Here is a 27580-nt window from a genome sequence, read left to right as displayed (position 1 = left end):
CGTACACTCGTCCGTCATTTTTTAATATTTTTTCTTTTAAAATTTTATGTTAACATAATTGTATTAATTTTTTTTTAGAAATCTGATACTGACAACGAAGACCATCGAAATGTAATAAACACGTATCGTGAGTGAAACGCTGTACACAATACCAATATTCCTACATGTACTATTAGACAGCATAAAACACAAAATAAACGCAAATGATTTAACAACCAAAATATGGTTTTCCTTCGGTTTCTTAATAATATATAGATTATTAATGACAGAGTTGAAAACAAACTAATAACAGCATTAATAAAATAAACTAATAAATAGCATGAAAATAATAATAATAATAATAATAAAATGAACACTACGAGTATATAAAATGAAAGGTGCATGTCTAAGTGTAGATATACTAACAGTTTACTTTAATTCCTATTTTAGGGATTAAAGTATTTTTAAGTGATTACATGCAACCCTCATGATCGTCGTGCTGTCTATATAACCCCAATAAAGCAATTGAAAACAATAATAATAACAAAAATAAATGAAAATACACTTCCATTAAAATAACTACATAAATAAAGAAAGTTCCATTAGGATAATTCTGAACCGAATTTGGAGCAAATATATATATATATATATATATATATATATATATATATATATAAATGGCTGATTAATCTTACTTTTACTGAGACCTGTTTAGATATTTTTTACAAATCGAATGATTAAGCCTGAATAGAATTTTATTAGGTTTTTGATATGTTTAGTTTATCGCGTTCTATCCATTGCGGTATAAAAATGTACCATTATGTTATTTTTTCGCAAAGCTATAACCTATGATGACTTAGCTGTTAGCAGGTATTATCAATTTTTATATTTTTAACATTCATCTCCTCTCAGTTTTCCACAGGAGAATACAAGTGAAATCGCAGAGATCAATAACTATAAAGGTCAGGACGAGAATAAATTATGCAAAATAAAAAGTCACTGATGACATGGTTCTCAGACAACTTGATAAAATGAAAGCAAACGAGTCAATCGGCCCTGACGAGTTATTTCAAGGGTTCTAAAGACAAGTAAAAAGAAACTCGCCAAACCATTTGCTAGTCTCTTCAACAGATCACTACCAATGGGGATTGTAATGGACAAATGAAAAATGGAAAATGTCATTCTAGTAAAGGAGTTGATGGAATGAGTACTTGCAGATCCAATTAAAGCCAACTTTGAAGATATAATTTGACCAATGAATCTCAGCACGGTTTTACAAAGGGGCGCTCTTGTTTTACGAATTTATTAACCTTTTTCACTAAGTATTCAATGAAGCTTTTGTTAAAGTTCTACACAGCAAATTGAGAAAGTAGCGCCACATGCTATAAGAAAGGAATTATACCCTGGCCGAGTCACGATTGACAGCAGTGTGCATAAATATGGAGAATGGAAACCCGCTGCAAGTGGTGTGCGGCGTAAGTTTGCCGATGGCACTAGAATAGGCCATCAGATAATTTCTGTAGAAAGTTGCAGGATAATCTAGACTGATGTCTAATAAGTGGCAGATGCAGTTCAATCCAGATAAAGTTTGATAGAAATCTTAGGAAAAATAATAATGGTATACATAGCTTCAATATTGTTGATCTAAGTCAATTTGAATGTGAAAAAAGTTAGTTCAGGTAAGCGGAAATTTTAAGCAAAGACAACAAAGCTAATAGACTCTTGTCTTCAAATTAAGAAGTATATAACAGAAGTCCTAAGGTTAATTCTTCAACTTTATATACCAATTTAGTTTTCAACGTTTCAAAGAGGTTTGAGGCGTTATCCTGATATAACTGAAATTTTAGGTATGTACAATGTACATATAACAGCACTGATGTGTGTAGAAAAAAATAATTTTAGATTACACTTTGTTCCAGGTATAATTTTGTAGAGATGGATCCAAGAGTAGTGATCAAAAAATTCCACGTGAACTGACTGACCGCAGAGAAGTGTTCACTTTCAACAGTTGTGTACACTGAGATTTACTCCCTCTGCAAAATGTGCCAATTTGTGTACACAGGGGTGAATGATATACCGAGGAATTATAAGGAAAGACGGGAAACGGGAAGGAGGGGTAGAAGTGCTGGGGGAGAGAGGAAGCGAGAAGAGATTCTAGGCGGAGAAACAGACAGCGAATGATGAAAGAAGGTAAGGCGTCATTCATATTACGATGCCCAGTTATAGTCACAGTACGTATTACTGAATAGGCATAAATGTGAAGGAAAGTGTGTAGAAAAAAGTGATGATAATCCCATTTATCAAGCATCTTTACTAGGAAGACAGGCTGAAAGACGTAGAATTAGTAGATATACGACTGAGGTGTACAGATGGAAAACAGGAATAAATCGAAGGGATTTATATAGCATGCTGAATCTAAACGAGACAGGAAGGCCTCGCAGCAATGGATTCGAGTTGGTCAAGGTTGGATTTAAAACGGATATAGGGAAATACTGTTTGGTAACAAAGTTGTAGATGAGGAGAACAAACTCCCAGGTAGCGTCATTGCGAACTGGGTAGACATATATATGACTGGGTATGAATCAGACCTGCCAATAATAGGACATAATAGGCCTACTATAGTGTTCATTCTTGTTATTTTCTTAACCTAAAATTAAGCGTCAACACAACAACAACAACGCAGATTACTAATAATTACCATTCAATTGTGTAACATCGGCCACTGTCTAACATGGGAAAAGGATACAAGGAGAATTACCCCTGATCATAGTTTGAGGCGCAGCAGACGATGAGAAGGTTGTTAACAAGGCGGCCAATTACCCCTGGCAGAGTTTGAGCAGTCCCAGATCACCTTTATAAGATTAGTAGTGGCGGGGGACGCTAGCCAGAGGTCGCCGTTGATCTGTGAGCTAGGCGGCATCCACCCTCTCCCTGCCTCCCCTACCTACGAGATAGGCTACCCAGTTTCCCAATCCCTTACCAATATTGACCTATTACCATTATCTTTAATATTATATTTGTAGCTTATCTGAACTCTTTCCCCCCCCCCCCAACCCATCAGTTAACAGAATTAAATTATTTGCTTTCTATATTGTACGAAATATAAAACAGCTTGATATTATAATATATATATATATATATATATATATATATATATATATATATATATATATATATATATATATATATATATATATATATATATATATATATATATATATAAGTAAAATTGATCAATTAGCAAGAACTCATTTAATATTAAGTCCTTCCTAAAATTTTCTCTTATACGTTTGAAGATATTTTTTTCTCATCTATGTAAAAATTAATAATTTTGTACCAAAAGAACGTTCAAAAATTTACCTAACCTTATTATAATAAGCACAATTTAATTTAGCCTAATCCAACTAAATATATTTTAGATAAGTTAACAGTAATTTAATAATAAACAATGAAATATTTTTTTTCGTTAGGTTTATAATGATTTTTGCGAAATTATTGCATACACAAATTTTCGCTTGCCTTATTCGGAAAGAAAAATTAGTTCTTATACTGATTCGTGGTTCAGTTCAATGACCGAAGATCTAATTTTAGAAGATATATATTGTCATCCAGTAAGTGAAAATAACAGCCATATCTGCCAATACCATTAACAATCTTTGTAATCAATATATATCCTCATAAACCAGGCAGTGAGTACATCTATAACGGCAAAAAAAAAAAAAAAAAAAAAACAGGATAAGAAATGAGAATGTAAACTTCTGTAACATCTAAAAAAATAGTATAAGAGAATCATATTTTCCAAAACTTAATTAATAATTTGGGAAAACACAGAAAACACTTAAAAAACGCAACAGTTAATGCAAATATTTTGTTTAGACAAAATTAAATTTATTTTACGTTTCAGTTAGGCAATAATGACTATAATATATGCACTACAGTCGATGTGATAACTTTCCAATGGATGTCCAATTACGCGTATTAGATGGTGTGTAGAGACAATGAGAATGAAGTTTCCGAGATCATTCCAACGGACAGGTCCCAGACCAGGCCTCCTGCTGACTGCGTTGGCTGTAGTCAACAGTGGTCCCGGACCAGGCCTTCTGGCAATGTTCGCTATACCCAGTCAACATAAGCACCACAGGGTGTGTCAGGACAGGAGAGGTGAAAAGGTGAACATGACAATAATGGCACCTCAGTGGCGATCATAAACCTAGGGGTCTCACACTATCAGGCTAAGCTCGTCACCTGTCCCATCTGCCTAACTACCTCGTTCACTACTGCTTCTCCCTTCTATTTTGCACTTAAACAAAGGGTAAATTACAGGTAAATAGCTTTCCAGTATTATGTATATATGGTGTCCATTAAAAGGTTCTACATTTAAAAAGCACAAAAATTAAAATATATAAAAATGATTGTAAGTTTAAGTCGAAATGAATATAGAAGCGATTACAGACAAGCAAAAGTAGAGCAGCGATGACTCATATAATGAATATGCAACACTAAATCCAATAATCTCGTGAAAACCTTTAAACACACTCAGTTACACACTGATACATCTAGTGAACTCCAAACAACATGCAGTAGGGTAGACAGTCAATGTACCTTCTCCCCGTCTACGTAGGTACTCACGATAAAATCCTGGCGAGACCGATAAAATCCTGGCGAGACCCCACCCCCACCCTTGGATATAAATCCTGCCTGTTGGCATAAAGCCGTGTAGTATTAATTGTATTGCGATAGGAGGAAGAAAGTCGCCAACATCCCTCAGAGCAACCTGCCAGAGTCCTGCCCACGGCTGCCAACAGCATTATATCCAAAATTATAACTACACTAGCCGAACTGTTGTAATGCATTTTCTCCTTATTCTAGAAATTGAGTTTCGGTAAGAATTCACTTTACTTATGTGCAATATAGAAGAATATTGGCTGGAAGCCATTATCATAAGAATATTATGGGTTTAGTGAGGAAAGAAAGGGATGGCAGACATGGGTGGTGATGCGGGCCCTAGTGAAGGCGAGCATTGACTGCTGCAAAGTAAATAAACGCCTGGGGTCCTCCCCCACCACCACCACATACATGTACAGTCACACGTGTATACCCAGGCTGTACACATACACTAGGTACACATGGTATGTACGCCGTTTGCCTGTGTGGGCATCACAACGCACACTATGACGTAGCACAGCCTATCTGTGTCCCGGCCAACAATGAAACGTTTGATGGGACGTCCAGCATGGAGCCTCGCCCACCCTGACGCACCCGCGCTCTTTGCTACACTATACTTACACTAAAATTACCTTGCTGTGTACCACCCTAATGTGTTACTACCAAGCAAAATAATAAACACGCTGAAGAAAAGTATTATGTATCCTTAGTGTATGTTGAGCTTGCAAGAAATATTATTGGCTTTTGTTAAAAAATTTTTTTTTTTTACGATATGACCAATATACAACGTAGAAGGTAATGAAAAAGTCAAATATTTAATATGTTTGTATTAATTATAAAGGACTGCATTCTTTACTTCATGCACTTCTATTATTGCATCTACAAGATGTATACGTTTGAAGAATTTCGAGTTTCACTACTCTCGGAGCCCGGCTATGGGCCAGGCTCGTCTGGTGCTTGCATGGTCAACCAGGCTGTTGCTGCTGGAGGCCCGCTGCCCCACATATCCATCACAGCCTGGTTGATTTGGCACCTGGTGAAGTACCTTCATATTAAACCTTACCTTATATTTTAAAGATACTCGAAACAACAGTCATGTCTTCTATACATATAATTCTTCGTCATATGGCGCTCCCAAACCTGTTTCTCCAACATATAATTTTAGCAGTGACGGCATATACCTTAATCTCTCCATCCCTGCACCTCACCCCTACTCAAACAATCTTCCTACGTGATTCGTCTTGTCCCCTCGTTAACCACATCTGTTTAAGTGCTAATTCTAATTAACTTATTAGCCGGTGTAATGAAGGGGAGGGTGTAGGCGATCTCTGGGTTGGTGGGAATGATTAATACTAGCCAGAATCTCTAGCACCACAAACTTCCTGTGGCTGTGGTAGAGCATTCAGCTCGCAACCGAAAGTGCCAGGGTTCGATTCCCAAAATAAGGAAGTTAACGACATGAGCAAGTCTCCTTATGCATGCTTCACCTTGTAGTTAAATGGTAATTTTGTGCAAGTTGACTGTTGTAAGTGGCATCATGTGTAAAAACAATTTCCTAGTATACTAAAACAAAATATGTATTATTATTATTATACTAAAGGTGCTAAACCCCAGTAGGTGATTCTACTTTATACCACTGTGCATTCCTGTCGAGATATCAGGAATGCACGATGAAGACAGTTTATATGTAAAACTATAGTTATTCTCTATAAAATGTATTTTTTTGTTAATATTTCTGGATAAGAAATAATGTAAATCTAATTAATCCGTTCCAGACACCCAAAAATATTAATAAAAATTAATTTTATAGAGAGCAACTATAGTTTTACATATAAACTAGGACATACGAAAATCGAGGTTCCACTTTGTCTTCGCAGTATGTCTGTTCATGGGCGATTTTCTGACAGTATATATCATCCTTGTCACCTAGCATCCTGCTTAGAGCCCTTCTAGGAACTAATGCCACTGATGCATTTCACAATTACAAACTGGACGATTTGAGGAGGCTGAAACAACGAATTAGCCATCTAGACGCCAATGCCTTCTTCAGTATCTTCTCACAAAGTGCTTGAGCCTGCCCGGGTTAACATTTCCTAAGAAATGCGCCCTCATATGACAACCCAAAACTGAAGGAGTAAGATAGTCTCCTGTGGTAGATATTAACAAGATGGGTAGTGGGAACAAGCTACACTGCCAGTCAGATGTTTCCTGCATTCCTTTTTTCGCATGTAGCATCCAGTAGGCTTGTAGCTACGATTCTCTTCGAACACCTTAAAGACTATGTTGTACTTGCATATATGTGGTTGCAGGGGTCGATTCACAGTTCTTGTGGTTTAGGACCCAGAGCTAGGTTCTAAGACACTATCAGGCTCCTCAACCAGACCAGTTCCCCCCTAACTACGAACAGTACGGCAGTATAAATTCTCTCCTTACTTTGGTTACTGTTTGTGTTTTCCTTAGATAATATTTGTTACATGAAGTATAATTATTACATTTGTATGTGATATTATATGGCCATGGAAAGCTTATTACATTTGTTGACAGATAAGGCCTGTTTTTGTTATTTTTATGTGCTGTGATGTACTTTTTAATAAAATATAAAAAAAAAAACTACGAACAGTCGCACTAGGATAGTCCGACAGTGGAGAATATAACCTCAACAAAGCTTGAGTGTCAGGGAAAGGCAGAACTTGCCTCCTGGCAGTGAGAGCCCCTCATATGGCGGATTTTCTGCTGGCCAGCCATTATTACTCTATAGGAATGTCTCGACCCGAACACCATTCGTATTGGTGTTGCACTTCTCTCTGCATTCCTTATCCCCTCCGAACACAGGTGTATCTAAAGCATATAATTTCTTCACTAATTCGGTTCAACCCGCCGAACAGAGGGTTTCAACCCATGGCAAGCCAGTGCTAGCAGGCCAGTCATTGGTAACTCAGCTCATCATACAAGCTATTTATTTGACATCAAAAGTCCATCATATATATCATGACTATTAGATAATTATGACAAAAATCACTGCGGCTTCGCAAGAAAACCAGTGTTGATGTGCTCTACACGAATTTTGCAAAGGCTCTTGACAAATGCGACCATGGAGTGATACCCCATAAAATGAGGTCAGTACGTATAACAAGAAAAGTAGGGAAATTGATATTCAGTTTTTTAAATGAACACAATGAGTGATAGTAAAGAAAAAAGTCCAGTCTCAACAATGTAAAAGTTGAATACCCAGGCACGATTCTAGCACCATTACTGTTTCTAATCCTCACAGCAGACATAAAAACCTAGGCACACATTTTTATCTTTATCCTTTGCGAACCAGAATAAATATAAAAGTTCCTTCACTATAAGACAGATAAAAATACAAACATATATCAACAAAGTTTTCTACTGGGTAAATAAAATTAACATATTCAATACTGAGATATTTCAACTGATTAGATAGGGAAATAAACTCAAAAAGAACACAGTATACCGAATACAGGCAGGCCATCTCACAGACAGTAAAGATAATTATATTATGGATAATTATATTAAATGGTTTGTCATTTAAAGAACGTTATATTAAATGCAGCAAAGGTCAAAAAATGACACGGTAGATTATGAAAACTTGCAAAAAAAAAAAAAAAGCAACCACAATACAGCATTTAGAAATTAGTTTAGTTCTCAAGACTTGAATATTGTTCTGTGCTCAGTGCATTAAAATGTGTATATGGAAGATACTAGGGCTGATTCCCGACTTGAATAGTGCCATAACCTATCGGGAATGAAAAATATGGGTGTATAGATTAAACCCCGTGAAAAGCAGGGGTGCCATGAGAACAATTACAGAACACTGTATCAACATCTGTGGTTTATGAATCTGGAACAACACCAGCTGAAATCAGAAATATTGCCGGAACGAAGGTAGAAGTTTTCAAGATAAAACTGAACCAATATTTTCTGGTTGGTCAATGGATAGGCTGTCAACAATGAAGGATGGTCTGAGACTGGGGCTGCGAGGCTAGAAGAACCATATCACAGGAATGGGTTGAACAGTAAAGTAGCCGCTATCCTCCACAGGCCCCTGAGAGTGCATATACACCGCTGTATATGATCATACAAACCTGTGTACACACTGCAAAATATAATGTATACACCTCTTCGTGTAAAAATGTACATACCTCTGGGTCTCTTGTGTATATACACCAGTATGCGCATAGACGCGCACACCTCTGCGCATGTATACCCCTCGTTATTTCACCTAATTTTCCCAATAATTCAAATGATTACTATTAGAAGTTAGCAATTATTTTAAGTAGTTTTCTGCCGTATTAATTGTTACTGATATTATATCGTAGGCATCTTTGTTTTAATAAGCACAAGCATGTAGCAAAGTGTAAGCACGCAATATTAGATGCACTAGAAGCCAAGTATTCAACACTTTTAAAACATTTACTCATTATATTTATAGTTTTTTTTTTCCATTCAAGTTTGTAAATGATTTGAGACGTATAATTTCACACCACTAACCTTCCCACCCTTCCCTTTTTTTTTAGCAGATAAACATTTTTAATGGATATGTACAGTTTTCTATTATTATAAGTATTGTTGTACAGCTTAGACTAAACTCGTGGGAGCTTCTCAGCGCAAATAATACTGAAGTACAGTAAGTAGGTTCGCTGGTATTGTCCCGGCCCGGGTCTCTTCCAGTTAGTGACCCGGCGAATATTGAAGGGTGGAGCCTCTGTCCGCAAATCGCGAGGAGCAGGCACGTTGCCTAGTTTTCTGCTACAACTATATCAAATAAGGTTACGGTATTGATATTATAAACAAGCCGGCCTATTAAGTGAAATCTTAGTTCTTTTTAAGCGTGTCTGGTGACCCAAGTCGAAAATAACATGTTCACGCGCTGTTATCTCTCAGTGGTTCTGGTAATTATTCCCACGGTACTGTCTCAAACTAGGTTTCCTAGATTGTAAATGAACTATTACAAGACTGGCTATATAGATCAACAGTCTGATCACACTAACACTCAACGACTCGCATGGTCACTGGCTGCATGGAGCAACAACTTGAGGGATCACACACACAATGGGGATTCGTGAAGACCATGCAAGGTATTTTAATAGTACATTATATCCATGGTTGTTTTTGCTTGTCAGGAACCAAAACGAGCGTCTCCTGACACGATCTTTATCAGATGATGACCAGTTAAGAGGCGAAGTATCCGCTGGCTTAACACAACTAGCTTTACACCCTATTTAAAATACAAAATCACCACATGGTAGCAAATGAAGTTACTGCAACGTTAGTGGGCTACAAATGACTTAATGAGTTACAAATGAAGTTTAGTTAATAGGAATGTTAGTGAGTTACTCAGACAGCACAAGCTTCTTTTAATTCACCCTCATAATTTTAGAAAAGCAACGTGGCGGAATTTTTTTGCTTCACTTAACATCACTTTAAAATTTAATTGCATATTATTCGTATGTGGGACATAAAAGTGCTGAAGCTATATGAAAGTGAATTAAATGTATTACAATGACCTTTCTGTTCTTATATTTTAATATCTCAACGTATATGCACAGACTTCTTAGTGTGCATATACATACGTACATACATACTTTTAAGAAATTCAAGCTGCTCGATGGAGATACATAGACCTGTCTGTGCATGGCAAATATGAACGAAGAGAAGTATTTGGCAGCCCCTGAGGACCACCTCTAAGGAAAATAAAGGGCTTGGTAAATAAAATCATGGGAAGCGGACCAATCCAGAGACGCATCAGACATGAACAAAACAGAAATCGATACACAAAGGTAAGAAGGAGGGATGAGTAAGGAACTTTTAAAAGGAAATCGTACACAAGAGTAGGATGGAGCCACCTCTTTTTTTTTCAAGTTTGTAAAAAGTGAACTACATGTTCAATACCAAATATACAGAATTAAGGGATGGCAATTTAATCATTGAAGAAGAGGAAATATAGGAGACAATAGGAATTTTCAGAGAGTGTTAAAAAAAGAGGATATTTTATATGTAGCAGATTTAAATACCAAAGAAATTGAGTTGGGGGATACTGAGATGACTGAAGAGGTAGTAGAGATCATAACCGGGTGCTCACAAAAAAGCAGCAATAGTAGTAGACGAGATAACACTACGGATTTTAAAATTATGTGCTGAGCTGAGTGATCCTGTTTGGAAAAAAATATGATTTCACTTCAGGAAGGCAAACGGACAGACAAATAGGATATTTGTGTCAATATTAAAAAAAAAAAAGTGACAGGGGAGACCCTTAAACTATAAGCAGGCTTCGTTGACAAGTGTTGTAAAAATACGGGAAAAAGCCATTAAGAGAAAATTAGGGAAAAAATGAGAACTCACTGACGAGTAAACAATTCGTCTTTCAGTCTGGAAATACCTGTACTTGTATATCAGATCTATAAAGTTTTTCCGACAGTCACAAAAGTTATTCAAGAATAACTAATAGGAAGATTGTATTTATCTAGATTTTAAGAAAGCTGGTAGAGGTTTAAATTTCAAAACCTAGGCGGAATAAAAGATAAATTTTTAAAATGTATGAGAAACTTTTTTGTTTAGGAGAAAAATGCAGTTATAAGACAATGTCATCGTGGGGAGATGTAACAAGTGGGGCGACACGAGGATCTCTATGAATACGTTTATATATGATGTAAAAGTATTAGGTCCAAAACAGTAACAAAACTGACTGTTAATCTCTTCTGAATGATCTGAACAAATTGATTAAATGGAATGATGGCTGGATGGCTGACTATAATGCAGATAAATGTCTTGTAATAAAAATGGGAGCGAAATCAAATTACATGACGAATACAGACTGACAAAATAATGCAAGTCTCAGGCAGAGAAAGGGACTTAGGAGTTATTATTAACAAAAAAAATTGCCACCTGAATATCACATAAACGAAACTGAGAAAAAATCATGTGCTACACTGCGAATTATAAAATAGTTTTTTTTTAAATATGGTTGGAGAAATAAAAAAAAAACGGTTTACAACATATATTAGGTCAAAATTGGAATATACAGCGGTGGTGTGGTGCCCACGATTTAAAAAAAATGTGGATAAGTAAAAAAAAATTCAAAGAGCTACATAATGGTTACCAGTTAAAATATATATATAGGCTATGGCGAAAGGGTGAAAGCACTAAAGGAGGAAGAGAGGGACATGATAACCTCATATAAAGAGGATTTTTCGTACTTGCAACAGGGATAATAAGAGTTCAAAACTTGTGATATTATCACGCTTGTGATATTAAATACACGTCTGGATGACTTTTATTTCATCACGTCAGTAACACAAGCGATATGTTGTAGTTTTTGTCCGATTACGAAATTTTTGTCAAATTATAAGTCCACCCTTTAAAAATACACAACAAAAACTGAACTTTGTCAGTTACCTAGCGCTGGGTTGACAAAGCTCATGGAGAGCGAAACGTTGCCACAATAAAATGTCATTACATAGTTGCATCTGTGCCCACTGACTTAACATTTTATCGGTAATTTTAAAATTATTACTATCATCCCATCCTTTAAAAACAAACATTTTAAACATCACGAGTTGTGATAATCATAATTCCCTCATTTGAAGAGCCAAGATTTTTAAACATATGCTTAAAGTTTATATTAGTTCCATCTCAGATATATTAGACCCAGCTCACCAACAGGTGGGAGACGAAGTTAACATGGTGGGTCGTACTGTCGATGTTGAGTCTACCGGTGAGCTACCTGTCTACCTGGAGGTTGTTCCGGGAGTCAACGTTCCCGCGGCCCGGTCCATGACCAGGCCTCCGGATGGATCAGGGCCTGATGAACCAGGCTGTGTATGTTGGCTGCACGCAATCCAACGTACGAATCACTGCCAGGCGTTTATTGGTAATCCCCCTCATGTATGATGGGGAGGCTGCTGAACAGTCTTGGGCCCTTGACACTTACTGTGTTTTATCTTAGTGTACTCATTGCACCCTTGCTTTTCACTTGAGGTATGTTGCACAGTCTGCTGAGTCCTTTGCTTTCGTATGGAGCGATTTGTGTGTGGGTTTAGGATCATTCTCTCCACGATTTTCCAGGTGTAAAATATGATGTATCTTTCTCGTCTACGTTCCAAGGAGTAGAGGTTAAGGAACTTCAAACTTCAGCAGTACCACAGTGAGACACTCCAAGTCAACGTCCATTTGTTGTTGTTGCACTCTTCAGCGAAGGATCTCCCTCCATCGGTCTTAATCGTAAGATGACCTGTTTACTGGTGACGGCACTATTGCTGGATTGCAACAAAACACCTATAAAGGTGGGACAGACGATAGCACCCCTGGCAACAGCGCCCGCTGGCTTACTAATACTCGATTAAATAATTTTAGTGTTTATAGACTACCGAAAAATGACTTAAGGCAAGGCAGCAAGAACAGAACCCTGGAAACCGGTCACAAGAACATCACAGTCAAGAGGAGTCACAGCTATAGGTTTGAATGAAACGAAAACAAATTTCCACGAAGATCCCTCACAGTTCAAACAGTAGTTGTAAGCTAATGCGCCAGTGTGTGTACAAATAACACGAGTTCCTTTACATAAGCAAGTGTTAGCAAGAACACTTAAAGCTCCCTCCCGTCCGACCTAACTCCAATAAGATAAGGAGAGGTGGAAACATGTGTATAACTAAAATGAATAAATCATAACACTGTTGCTGGAACAGTTTCCAACTAACTCATAATTTGGAGTTCAATCTTTAGATATATTTCGGTCCACCCTAGACCGTTATCAAGTACTGTCTTAATAATGATCCTAAATGCAGTCTAAAACACTTTTTCTCTAATTTTTGGGTTTGCTGTGAATAACGCAGAAACACATTAGTGGTAGTTTTGACTACACTGGCAGGCCAGCATTAGCTTAGGACCCAGGCAGAAACAATACGTGGAAGTCATCCCTCCAACCCTTTACCTTCCTTCCCCTATCTCTTAAAGATCACAGGTGAACTCTGTGTATCAATCGAGGAACAAGTATCATTCTGTTCAAATCATGTACAAAGAGTTTAGTCAGTAGAGGTTATACAGCGCTTTCCAATGACTAATAATCACCCCATACACTAACTCTGTCTAGAGTGACCATGAGTCGAGAAAGATAGGAAATAAGTGTTAAAGCATTAGCAAAGTTTCCTATGATGATCTTCATTAAGCATTCAACGGGACATTACTGGACTATGGCCCACGTCACGTAAGTTTTCCGTAAGGTAAAATGATTAGTCACAAAGAATTCTTCCTCCTCTGTACTATAATGGAAGGACTGCCGAAAAGAAGGCACTAAGTTTAGCGCAAACTTTTAATTAATAACATGGTTTTTGCACGGTGTCAGTCGAGTCAGCTTGAAAAAGCTGGTCACCAAGTTTGCTCTATAGTCTTCTTGCCAGCATCTCCTGTGCTTGCTGAAATATGAACAACTACATATTAACTGCACTCAAAGCTATAATTGTAACCTATTTATAAACCTTTCCCGACTATTTTCTTAAATGGCGCTACTTAGAATTTTGTTTCGCATTTAACTTTTTCATCAATTTCAAAATTTCAGCACCTAAATATATTTCCTTCATTAATTTCATTCATTTGTATAATTCAGTAATATCACCTATTGTTTTACTATTCTAAAGAGAGTATAAATTTAATGATTCTTAAACTGATCTGTTATTACTGGTTCTAATAATCTGCCCGCTACTGACAGTCATGCGAATGCGGAGAAGGGATAATTTGATGATGGTAAGGACGTATTTCCCGTTCTGTAAATATGTAACACACTGACCAGTTCTCACATCCTGGCTACACTAAGAGTTTACTACAATGGTTTCAGGCACAGTATAATCGTTTACATGCCTAAATACCCTTGAAAAGAGCTTTTCGCCGCCCAGGGATTTGTTTGGTTTAAATCTGGTTTGATGTTTCCTATAATAAACTACTACTACTAATAATAATAATAATAACCATAGTGCCACTGTTTGAGAATAATGTCGCTAGTGACTGAGAGCTTCAGTAATGTTTTCATTAGGTTTTTTAAAATTATTTTCTGGGATTCATTTGAATTTGTAAAAGTAAAAATATCTTATTAACCGAAAACACTGACATTATATCGTCATGAGGAAAGCACTAAGTACAGAAGGGGAATGGGAAATAATAAAAGTTAATCCAAGGACGGGAACTATAATTCAAATTCCTTTGATCAAGAACTTTCCACTAGCCTCGAGGTAACCCTTCCTTGAATGTTAAGTAAACTTGCCCATTCTCGAATTTTGGTTTCATATTGGCAGTGTAAGTTTATTTAGGCACAGATACACATAAGTGCAATTATCATACAGGATAACCCATAAAAAAACCAGTGATTTATTTCTACTGGTATTTTTGTAAGTCTTGTAATGGAAGCATTTCATTTTGGCTTCAAACCGAAGTTTCATTTTTTTACAATGGTATTAGCGCGCGCGCGCACGCACGCACGACGACACTGGAGGACAGGAGGGTTAAGGGAGACATGATAACAACATACAAAATACTGCGTGGAATAGACAAGGTGGACAGAGATAGGATGTTCCAGAGAGGGGGATACAGAGACAAGGGGTCACAACTGGAAGTGGAAGACCCAGATGAGTCAAAGGGATGTAAGGAAGTATTTCTTCAATCATAGTGCAGTCAGGAAGTGGAATAGCCTAGCAAGTGAGGTAGTGGAGGCAGGAACCATACAGCTTTAAGATGAGGTATGATAAAGCTCATGGAGCAGGGAGAGAGAGGACCTAGTAGCATTCAGTGAAGAGGCGGGGGCCAGGAGCTGAGTCTCTACCCCTGCAACCACAATTAGGTGAGTACACACACACACACACACACACAGTGCATTATGTAGATATAATCTAAGATAACCCAATGTCAAATAATATGACTCAATTCTTGTGGAGTCTTAAAAGTAAATCATTATGGTATAACGTCATCTTGTGCATAAAGAATAAACTAGACTGAGCTACAACACCAGGACTTTCTCTTTGAAAGATGATGTAGTAGTCTGTTATGTGCGAACTTGTCTTTCCTACTAGAGTGACATAAGCAGCCTAGCTGATGAACACATTGTCTCGTACTTGGGTGGGCCACCATGCAGCCTCGTACGTACCTTTAGTGTATTCAACCGATATTTCTTTTCATGCTCATGTAGTGTACTCAGTTTGTCTTACTGTAATTCTTTTTTACTGTGACTCATTTCGATGCATTTGATCTACCGTAGTTTATTTTACTGTTATTGTTAATAATCATGACTTTTTTTACTATAAATAGTTAGGCTGCTAATAATTTGGTATTACAAGGCCCCAATGGATACAAGTCACTTTGTTTGACCTTTTTTGGGTTATCCTAGGTAATTTACACACGTTACTATGCAAGACAATTGTTATTACCCAAAAAATGGGTAACGGTAACTAAATAAACTTACTAGCTAACTAACGCATAGATAAACGACTATGCAAGCTGACGGGTTGTGAGAAAGGCCTTGTTTGCAGTGAAACTTCTATGATAATAAGATTTCACTGGTCTTGCATAATCAAAATTTTCACTGCCAAAATAGTGTCTGCCTTACCACTCTCACGAGCTCTATCATACACAAACACTCTCACAAACGTATGTACATACATTTCTCTCTCTCCACACACACACACACACACACACACACACACACACACACACACACACACACACACACACACACACACACACACACAGAGGTATGATAAAGCTCACGGCTCAGGGAGAGTGACCTAGTAGCGATCAGTGAAGAGGCGGGGCCAGGAGCTCGGACTCGACCCCCGCAACCTCAACTAGGTGAGTACACACACATACACACACACACACACACACACAGGACACTACGGGGATTGTCCTACGAAGAAAGGTTGAGGGAAATCGGCCTGACGACACTGGAGGACAGGAGGGTCAGGGGAGACATGATAACGACATATAAAATACTGCGCGGAATAGACAAGGTGGACAAAGACGGATGTTCCAGAGAAGGGACACAGACACAAGAGGTCACAATTGGAAGTTGAAGACTCAGATGAATCAAAGGGATGTTAGGAAGTATTTCTTCAGTCATAGAGTAGTCAGGCCGTGGAATAGCCTAGAAAGTGACATAGTGGAGGCGGGAACCATACATAGTTTTAAGGCGAGGTATGATAGAGCTCATGGGGCAGGGAGAGAGAGGACCTAGTAGCAATCAGCGAAGAGGTGGGGCCAGGAGCTGTGACTCGACCCCTGCAACCACAAATAGGTGAGTACACGGGTCAGTCCTAGGAGCAGTGTTGTTTCTGGTATTTGTGAACATGACGGAAGGAATAGATTCTATGTAAAGTCATGAAGATAGGGGAAGGGCAAAGAAGACCGCAGACGGAGTACAGTCTAGGGGGACAGAGACTACAAACCTCATTCAAGGAAAAAGATCTTGGAGTGAATATAACACCAGACACATCTGAGGCGCACATCAACCAAATAACTGCTGAAACATGGGCGCCTAGCAAACCTGAGAACAGCATTCCGCCATCTTAATAAGCAATCGTTCAGGACCCTGTACACTGTGTATGTTAGGCCCATACTGGAATAGGCGGCACCAGTTTGGAACCCACATCTAGCCAAGCACGTAAAGAAACTAGAGAAAGTGCAATGGTTTGCAACAAGACTAGTCCCAGAGCTAAGGGGTATGTCCTACGAGGAGAGGTTAAGGGAAATCGATCTGACGACACTGGAGGACAGGAGAGATAGGGTGGACATTATAACGACATATAAAATACAGGAATTGACAAGGTGGACAGAGACAGAATATTCCAGAGATGGGACACAGCAACATGGGGACAGGTAAGACACATATGCAACAGTTAGGTATCTTTATTATGAAACGTTTCGCCTACACAGTAGGCTTCTTCAGTCAAGTACAGAAAAGTTGATAGAAGCAGAAGATACATGAAGACGATGTAATCAGTCCATCACCCTTAAAGTTTTGAGGTGGTCAGTCCCTCAGTCTGGAGAAGAGCATTGTTCCATAGTATGAAACAATTGTTTCATACTATGGAACAATGCTCTTCTCCAGACTGAGGGACTGACCACCTCAAAACTTTAAGGGTGATGGACTGATTACATCGTCTTCAAGTATCTTCTGCTTCTATCAACTTTTCTGTACTTGACTGAAGAAGCCTACTGTGTAGGCGAAACGTTTCATAATAAAGATACCTAACTGTTGCATATGTGTCTTACCTAACAACCTGTCGGTATTTTATACCATTTTAATGTTCAACATGGGGACAGTTGGAAATTGAAAACACAGATGAATCACAGGGATGTTAGGAAGTATTTCTTTAGTCACAGAGTAGTCAGGAAGTGGAACAGTTTGGGAAGCGATGTAATGGAAGCAGGATCCATCCATAGCTTTAAGCAGAGGTATGATAAAGCTCACGGTGCGGAGTGTGTGACCCAGTAGAGGCCAGTGAAGAGGCGGGGGGCAGGAGCTGTGACTGGACCCTTGCAACCACAACTAGGTGAGTACACACAAACGCAAACGCTCCGGGAGCTTCAAGATTTCGTTCCAATACAGCTAAAGGGATATCCTCAATGCCCTACTGAAGTTTCCTAGTTCAGGCTGAGAGATTTCAACACCTTATCCCCTCAAGGGAGGTTCCTTGACGCTGGGTGAGGGGGCTCTTGATCTAAGGAATTGAATCTGCGCTCCAGTTCCCTGAATTGAGCCTGAATACCTTCCATCCCCCCACATGCAGTGTATAATCCTACGGGTTTAGCGCTCCCCCATTAAAATAATTCAACACCTTATATGAACACCATCTTGCGTGCCGGAATATGACAGAACAACACAGTTTTGTTCCACTGTGTAACCATCATACAGAATAGGGTAACATCACAATGCTGATGTTTCCAATTTTCGTTTAATAAAAACTCTCTCTCTCTCTCTCTCTCTCTCCCTGGCAGCTGAAGACAGGAACAAGTGCCCACCGCAAGGCACCTGCTGCTTCTTGGACATCTGGATATTCTCAAATGTTCTCTGGAGATCTGCAAGGCTTGTTGTACCCCAGACAGCATTGTATGATGGCCAGACAGCCTGGTATAGTGGCCAGACAGCCTATATAATGGCCAACCTAATATAGTGACCAGTGCCTGGTATGATGACCAGTCTCTTATGGTGGCCAAGCAGCCTGATATAATGGCAAGACAGCCTGGAATAATGACTAGACAACCAGATATAGTGACTATACTGGCAATGGTGACCAGTCTGTTATGGTGACCAGGCAGAATGGTGTTGTAGCCAGACTGCCTAGTTTAGTAACCAGTGTTATGGTGACCAGGCAACCTATACAGTGGCCAGACAACCTGTTATGGTGGCCAGACTGCCTAGTATAGTAACCAGTCTGTTAAGGTGACCACAATGCCTGGATGGTAACCAGTATGTTATAGTGGCCAGGTAGCCTGGTATGGTAACCAGTATGTTATGGTGTCCAGACAGCCTGGTATGGTAACTAGTATGTTATGATGGTAGCCAGACAGCCTGGTATGGTAACCAGTATGTTATGGTGGCCAGACAGCCTGATTTGGTAAACAGTATGTTATGGTAGCTAGACAGCCTGGTATGGTAACGAGTATGTTATGGTGGTAGCCAGACAGCCTGGTATGGTAACCAATGTTTTGGTGGCAAGGCGGCCTGGTATAGTAACTAGTATGTTATGGTGGTGGACAGACAGCCTAGTATGGTGACCAGTATGTTATGGTAACCAGACAGCCTGGTATGGTGACCAGTATGTCATGGTAACCAGACAGCCTGGTATGGTAACCAGTATGATATGGAAGCCAGGCAACCTGGTATGGAAACCACAGTTTGTCTTGGTGTCCCTATTATCAAGAATGACGGACGGAACACACCATCTCCAGGCTGAGGGACTTGTTAGCTCAAAGTCCTACACACCTCTCACCGTTTTTCTCTGTACTGGACTGAAGAAGTCACTGGTGGGCGAAACGTTTCCACAATAGATACCTAAGTGTTGCGCATGTCTCATTCATCAACTTGTCGGTTTAATAAACCATTTACATATTATTATTACGTATTATAATAATAATAATAATAATAATATCCGATAGCTTGGAATGATGGCCTGACAGTTTATCATAGTGCTAGACAGCCTGGCATGGTAGCCAGACAGCTTATTATAAGACAGCTACCAAGAAGCCTGGTATAATAAATCTGGTATAGCGACCAAAAATGTTTGGTACGACGACCAGAAAAGCCTGGTATAATGACCATAAAGTCTGCTATAATGATCAAAAGTCTGGTATAATGACCCTAAAGCTGTTATAATGGCCAAAAGCCTGGTATAACGACAATGAAGCCTATGACCAAAAGCCTGGTATAATGGCCATGAAGCCTGCTATAATGACCAAAAGCCTGGTATGACCAAAAAGCCTGGATAATGAACAAAAAAGCTTGGTATGATAAAAAAAGCCTGGTATAATTGCCAAAAAGACTGGTAAAATGACCCAAAAAACTGGTATGACCAGAAAGATCTGATATAACGACCAAAAAGACCTGGCATAATGACCATAAAGCCTGCTATAATGATAAAAAATCTGGTATAATTGGTACAATGACCAATAAGCCTAGTATGGTCATGAAGCCTAGTATATTGACCAATAAGCCTGGTATAATAAGAACATAAGAACATAAGAACGAAGGAACACTGCAGAAGGCCTACTGGCCCATGCGAGGCAGGTCCAAGTCTCCTACCGGCTTAAGCCAATGCACCCAACCTAGTCAGGTCAGGTCACATTGACTTAAGGGAGGAACACGGCAACCGACCTGGTAGCACAAGCTATCAGGTCTAACTCACACCCACCCACATCTACTCATGTATTTATCCAACCTATTTTTAAAGCTACACAACGTTCTGGCCTCTATAACGGTACTTGGGAGTTTGTTCCACTCATCCACAACTCTATTACCAAACCAGTACTTTCCTATATCCCTCCTGAATCTGAATTTTTCCAACTTAAAACCATTGCTGCGAGTCCTGTCTAGGCTAGATATTTTCAGCACACTATTTATATCCCCTTTATTTATTCCTGTCTTCCATTTATACACCTCAATCATATCCCCCCTAATTCTACGTCTTTCTAGAGAGTGCAGTTTCAGGGCCCTTAGTCTATCCTCATAGGGAAGGTTTCTGATACATGGGATCATCTTTGTCATCCTCCTTTGTACATTTTCCAGAGAATTTATATCCATTCTGTAATACGGTGACCAAAACTGTGCAGCATAATCTAAATGAGGCCTAACCAAGGATGTATGAAGCCTATGACCAAAAGCCTGGTATAATGACCATAAGCCTATGACCAAAAGCCTGGTATAATGACCATGAAGCCTGCTATAATGACCAAAATTGGCATGACCAAAAAGCCTGGGTAGGATAAAAAGCTTGGTAGGATAAAAAAAAGCCTGGTATAATTGCCAAAAAGATTGGTAAAATGACCCAAAAAACTGGTATGACCAAAATGATCTGATATAACGACCAAAAAGACCTGGTATAATGACCAGCAAGCCTAGTGCTCTCTGTCAATATTTTTAAAATGTGGTATTTTCTCGGTGAACGTTGTGCACTTCTTTTATGATTTTTAACAGCTGATAGATCTTAAGGAAAAGTACGATACATTTTGGATTCAGGCTGGTATAATGACCATAAAGCCTGCTATGACCAAACGTCTGGTATAATGGCCATGAAGTCTGGTATAATGATCAAAAGCCTGGTATAATGACCAAAAAGCCTGGATAATGACCAAAAAAGCTTGGTAGGAAAAAAAGCCTGGTATAATTGCCAAAAAGATTGGTAAAATGACCCCAAAAATTTATATGACCAAAAAGATCTGATATAACGACCAAAAAGACCTGGTATAATGACCAGCAAGCCTAGTGCTCTCTGTCAATATTTTTAAAATGTGGTATTTTCTCGGTGATCGTTGTGCACTTCTAATATGATCTTGAACAGCTGATAGATCTTAGGGAAAAGTACGATACATTTTGGATTCAGGCTGTGTAGGTGTGATTTGCCTATTTACCAACATAGCTATTAAACTTGGAATTGATGGAGTATGTGCAATAACTAAAGAATGCATCTTTTGGTCGACTTTTAACCGGTGTGTTTTCCATAAATGAAACCTCACAGTGAAAAGCTTTTGGATTATGTAAGTTTCAACTTGCCAATTTTATTAAACAAATTGGTTTCCGTGCAATAATTAATGAATGCGTCTTTTGATGGGTTCACACCTTCATGCTGGTGTATTTTACTTAAATAAAGGTTTGGGCTGTGTAGGTGCCAATTTGACAATTTCATTGAAGAAGTTTGAAAAATTAAATGGTGGTTTTCATTAGATAATCTTTGAATACTTCATTCGATCGGTTTTAAACTTTCAACGTCATTAGCTTAATAATGCAACTTCTGAATAATTGACTTCAAATCTTCGAAGCCGATATTTAACCGCATTAGAAACTTAAGCCTCACTCTGTACTATTCCTTTTATGTGGCAAAAGACAGTTATGTACAGTTCAGGGCATTTATTAGAGGGAAACGTTTCGCCAGTGACTTAAACACATCTAATTATTACTAGTCATGGAAAGCGTTCAGCTCAGGGCACATGGCACCTAGAATATAGGAGGTAGTCAAGTTCGATCTAAGGAAGTGGAGGGTAGCTCCAACTTCACGCATCAAGATTCCTTCACCGGCAAGCAGAGCCCCTCCCCCTCTCCCTTCTGAAGAGAACAAATCGTGTAAATATGGCGGTGTTGGCTGGAACGAGGCTTCGCTCAGCTCCAAGAACACTATAAACCCAGAATGATCCAAGTACACATAAGTACAATTATCATACATAGTTTAACATGCATGTAAATTAACTAGGATAACCCCAAAAAAGTCAGACACTGTGATTTATTTCCGTTGGGGTCCTTTTGTCTTCTGCCCCAGGATGTAACTTCGAACACCCAACTAACACCCAGGTGCCGTACTCTTTACTGCGAGGTGAAGATGGGCAACAGATTTAAAGATACTTACCCATAAGAATTTTCTCGCTTGGGGATCGAACCCGGAACCTTTCGGTTGCAAGCCGAATGTTATACCGCTAAGCTACGAGTACTCCAAAATTACCTAATACAGTTATCGAGATTGAGAACATGCCAATACGTTATGCAAAAAAAAAAAAAAGATACAATGTTGGATAAAAGCAAGCCTTATTCCCGATGGATGGGTGGAGGTGTAGACAATGGATGGACTCACCTGCTGGTCCAGTACAGACTGATCCTTGTTGAGGTCCACCATGCTAGAGAAGGTGTGGTCCATCGACGGTAGTACTGACACCATCTTGACGTCTTCACACTCAGCTCCACCTTATCACTACAAAATATGTCAGCCCGCGGTGCTTTGCTGCGACCGTGATGTGAGGTGGTGAGACGCTGCTCCACGTGTCTCAGGAAGATGATCCTTCACTGTGTGTGCTCACTTTGCTCAGTTCTGCTGGCTATCATCTCCACATTTTGCATTACCAACACAGCACAAGTCTGCCCTCGAGTGGCTGCCTGAGGAAAGAACGTCAGCGAGGCCTCATGGTTGACTGTTAGCAACCTCTTGTGCTGTCAACCACCTGTTAACACCAGAGGTCGCCGCGTGGGGCCCGCTCCCTTGTTCTCTCAAACAATCAACCACCAAACTTCCTCCTGCTTCCTCGATGAACTTGTCTACCAGAGACCTGCGGCCACGACTCCTGCTTGCTTTTTCCCGACTCGTTCTCGCTGGAGGCAGGTTGAGTGGCGGCGGTGGCCAATCGCCGCTGCCCTTGTCGTCACCAGTGTAAAACGAAACCCTGGCACAACAGGTTTGCTAGCGCGCCAGCCACCACGAGAAGAGCAGGTTGCGTGCCCCTGTCACGCTACCACACCGCCCTCTTGCTCCAACCTGCGCTGCAACACAGTGCACCACGCTACATAATCCCTCAGCTGCCCTCAACCATGTCCAATCCCACTTCCGTCTAGCCAGATTCTTCCCCTCTCTCTGCAAGAGCCGCCCTGCCCAGCCACTCTGACGCGGCTCCAACGTCACCCCGGGACACTGGTTTTTGAAACCTCTAGCCGGCAAGGTAGTTGTACCAGGGGTCGTAGTAGTAGTAGTAGAGCAGCGACGACCTTCAGCGCTCCATTCACTACCACTCGTCAACACACACTAACCCACGGCAGCCATGATGCGCCCCGGACACCTGATCATTGATTAACACGCCCCCCTCCACCAATCACCGCCTCGGTCAGTTCCTAGCCAACCAATGGGAGACGAGGACACAAAGCTGGTAGGACCGACGTGGGTCATAGATGGGAGGAGGGAGGGGTTTGGCCCGGAGGGTTAAGGGAGGCAGGACTCGCGGGAGAGGGAAGGGTGGGGGGACATGGGATGGGGAAGTGAGGGTTAGGATGAGGGGGAGCGGGCACAAGGGGAGACGAGTGAGGGGTCCCACCGCTCGCCTACACCCGGTTATCTCTCTAATTTTACCAACCAAATTAGTTCCAGAATCTGTGTGTGCTTCAGTTCACCAAAATTACCTGGATTGCACTCTCGTTTGGGAAGAGAGAAAAGGTGGAGACGAGGGAGTAATGCTTGTGCAGGAGACACCCGAGTTGGCATCAGCAGGAGCGGTGGTTGTGGTGGGGAGAAGGGGGGAAGGGAGAGAAGGAGGGAAGGAAGGCAAGGATACCCACCGTCACCACCACCAACCACCTCACATGAAAGCCCTTCACTTTACATCAAAACAATGCTTCACTTTGAACCATTGTCTTAAACGTCCTATTCGTTATGTAGATGAATTTCAGAGATAAAACGTTACTTACATCAACCTATATGGCAGAATGGGCATATAGACACTGTTCCTGCTTCAGATAGCTAGTATATGCAAATGAGAATTCCCAAGTTTCCCCTCGAAGAAGCCAACCAAGCTAAGAAAACTGGGATAATAGACATTCTAGGTGAAGAAGGCGCCATTGTCAGCTGTCTGGCTACCTCTGATCATTACATTATAGCTAAGATACAACACTAAGACCTGGACAGCCTCCACGCAGGTTGCCTGACCCTGAAAAACACGAAGGGAAGAGGAGTGTATGTTCCTGTGTGGAGTTAGTCGCTCCCTGTGGAACACAGGGATGGGGGAACTCATCTAGTTGTATTCACCTAGTTGTGTTCACAGAGGTTGAGTCGTGTACATCTTGGCCCCATTTGTACACCCAGGGTTTTTACTGTTATACTTTAGTTCAAGTGTGTCACGTTCCAGATATTTGTTCACAGAGTTGTCTTTAAGAGGGGTCGACTTACAGCTCCTGGCCCTGACAACTTCAAAATTGGTCTTCTGTTACACGTTTGAGATACTTTCCCCTTTCTCAGTTAAAACTCCCCATTTCCTCTATAACCCCTTACAAATTTATCGTTTCTTTATTAACACAATCATATTTCTGGTGCACGTTTGGAAATTCCAGATGCCTCTGGTTACCTGGAGGTTATTCCGGGGATCAACGTCCCCGCGGCCCAGTCCATGATCAGGCCTCCCGATGGATCAGGGCCTGATCAACTAGGCTGTTACTGCTGGCCGCACGCAGTCCAACGTACGAGCCACAGCCCGGCTGATCCGGCACTGACTTTAGGTATCTGTCCAGCTCTCTCTTGAAGGCAGCCAGGGGCTTATTGGTAATTCCCCTGATGCTTGATGGGCCCCGGACACTTATGGTGTTTTCCCTTAGTGTACCAATGGCGCCCCTACTTTTTATTGGGGGCATTTTGCATCGTCTGCCCAGTCTTTTACTTTCGTAGGGAGTGATTTCTGTGTGCAGATTTGGGACCATTCCTTCCAGGATTTTCCAAGTGTAGATTATGATATATCTCTCCCTCCTGCGTTCCAACGAGTACAAGTCAAGTGCTTCCAAGCGTTTCCAGTAGTTAAGGTGCTTGACAGAACTTATACGTGCAGTAAAGGATCTCTGTACACTCTCTAGATCTGCGATTTCACCTGCTTTGAATGGAGATGTTAATGTACATCAGTATTCCAGCCTAGAGAGAACAATTGATTTGAAAAGGATCATCATGGCCTTGGCATCTCTCATTTTGAACGTTCTCATTATCCATCCTATCATTTTCTTTGCACGTGCGATCGTGGCACTGATGTCATCCTTGAAAGTGAGATCCTCAGACATTGCTACTCCCAGGTCCCTTACATTATTTTTCCGCTCTATTGTATGGCCAGAGTCTGTAGTATACTCTGTTCTAGTTATTATCTCCTCCAGTTTTCCATAACGTAGTAGTTGGAATTTGTCCTCATTGAACATCATATTGTTTACCGTTGCCCACTGGAAAACTTTGTTTATATCTTCTTGGAGGTTAACCGCGTCCTCAGCAGATAACAGGCTCATGCAGATCCTAGTATCATCCGCAAAGGATGATACGGTGCTGTGATGTATATCTCTGTCTAAGTCTGATATGAGGATGAGGAATAAGATGGGGGGAGTACTGTGCCTTGTGGAACAAAGCTCTTCACTATGGCAGCCTCCGATTTAACTCTGTTGACCACTACTCTTTGTGTTCGATTTGTTAGGAAGTTGAAGATCCATCTCCCCACTTTCCCAGTTATTCCTTTAGCACGTATTTTATGGGCTATTACGCCATGATCGCATCTGTCAAATGCTTTTGCAAAGTGTGTGTATATTACATCTGCTTTCTGATTTTCTTCCAGTGCATCCAAGGCCATATCATAGTGATCCAGTAGTTGTGAGTGGCAGGAGCGACCTGCCTTGAACCCATGTTGCCCTGGATTGTGCAGATTTTGGGAATCCAGGTGATTTGCAATCCTGGTTCTTAGCACTCTTTCAAAGATTTTTATGATGTGGGACGTCAGAGCTATTGGTCTATAGTTCTTAGCTAATGCTTTGCTGCCACCTTTATGGAGTGGGGCTATATCCGTCGTTTTAAGTGACTGGAATTTCACCCATGTCCAAGCTCCTCCTCCATAGTGTACTTAGGGCACACGAGAGGGGTTTCTTGCAGTTCTTAATAAAAACAGAGTTCCATGAGTCTGGGCCCGGGGCTGAGTGCATGGGCATGTTGTCAATGGCTTTTTCGAAATCTATCGGAGTTAGGGTAATGTCGAAAATCTGGCATACATTTATGGAGTTTTGAGGCTCATTCATGAAGAAATCATTTGGGTCGTCGATCCTCAGACTGATTAGTGGTTCATTAAACACAGAGTTGTACTGGGATTTCAATATTTCACTCATTTCCTTGCTGTCATCTGTGTAAGTCTTCAACTTCCTAACAAATCGAACACAAAGAGTAGTGGTCAACAGAGTTAAATCGGAGGCTGCCATAGTGAAGAGCTCTGTTCCACAAGGCACAGTACTCGCCCCCATCTTATTCCTTATCCTCATATCAGACATAAACAGAGATATACACCACAGCACCGTATCATCCTTTGCGGATGATACTAGGATCTGCATGAGGCTGTCATCTGCTGAGGACGCGGTTAACCTCCAAGAAGATATAAACAAAGTTTTCCAGTGGGCAACGGTAAACAATATGATGTTCAATGAGGACAAATTCCAACTACTCCGTTATGGAAAACTGGAGGAGATAATAACTAGAACAGAGTATACTACTGACTCCGGCCATACAATAGAGCGGAAAAATAATGTAAGGGACCTGGGAGTAGTAATGTCTGAGGATCTCACTTTCAAGGATCACAACAGTGCCACGATCGCACATGCAAAGAAAATGATAGGATGGATAATGAGAACTTTCAAAACGAGAGATGCCAAGCCCATGATGATCCTTTTCAAATCACTTGTTCTCTCTAG

The 27580-nt window shown here is 40.3% G+C and overlaps 1 protein-coding gene across 8 annotated transcripts in view; it reads right to left on the bottom strand.

The window, feature by feature from the left end:
• eya (eya transcriptional coactivator and phosphatase 2) overlaps window positions 1-27580 on the bottom strand; it is a 427289-nt gene that overhangs the window by 213304 nt on the left and 186405 nt on the right. The window contains exon 1 of one of the 8 annotated variants that reach the window (XM_070102140.1): window positions 22983-24909. The exons of 4 other annotated variants lie outside the window; for them this stretch is intronic. In XM_070102140.1, coding sequence (XP_069958241.1) covers window positions 22983-23066 — 84 coding nt within the window. In that variant the 5' untranslated portion in view covers window positions 23067-24909. Of the gene's footprint in view, window positions 1-22982; window positions 24910-27580 lie in introns of those variants that run through there. 3 more of the 8 variants (XM_070102137.1, XM_070102138.1, XM_070102139.1) reach the window with 3 other exon arrangements.

Source organism: Cherax quadricarinatus, chromosome 80, assembly GCF_038502225.1.
Source record: "Cherax quadricarinatus isolate ZL_2023a chromosome 80, ASM3850222v1, whole genome shotgun sequence".
Taxonomy (NCBI): domain Eukaryota; kingdom Metazoa; phylum Arthropoda; class Malacostraca; order Decapoda; family Parastacidae; genus Cherax; species Cherax quadricarinatus.
Note: the sequence above shows the minus strand (reverse complement) of the source record. Positions and strands in the feature narration are given on the sequence as shown.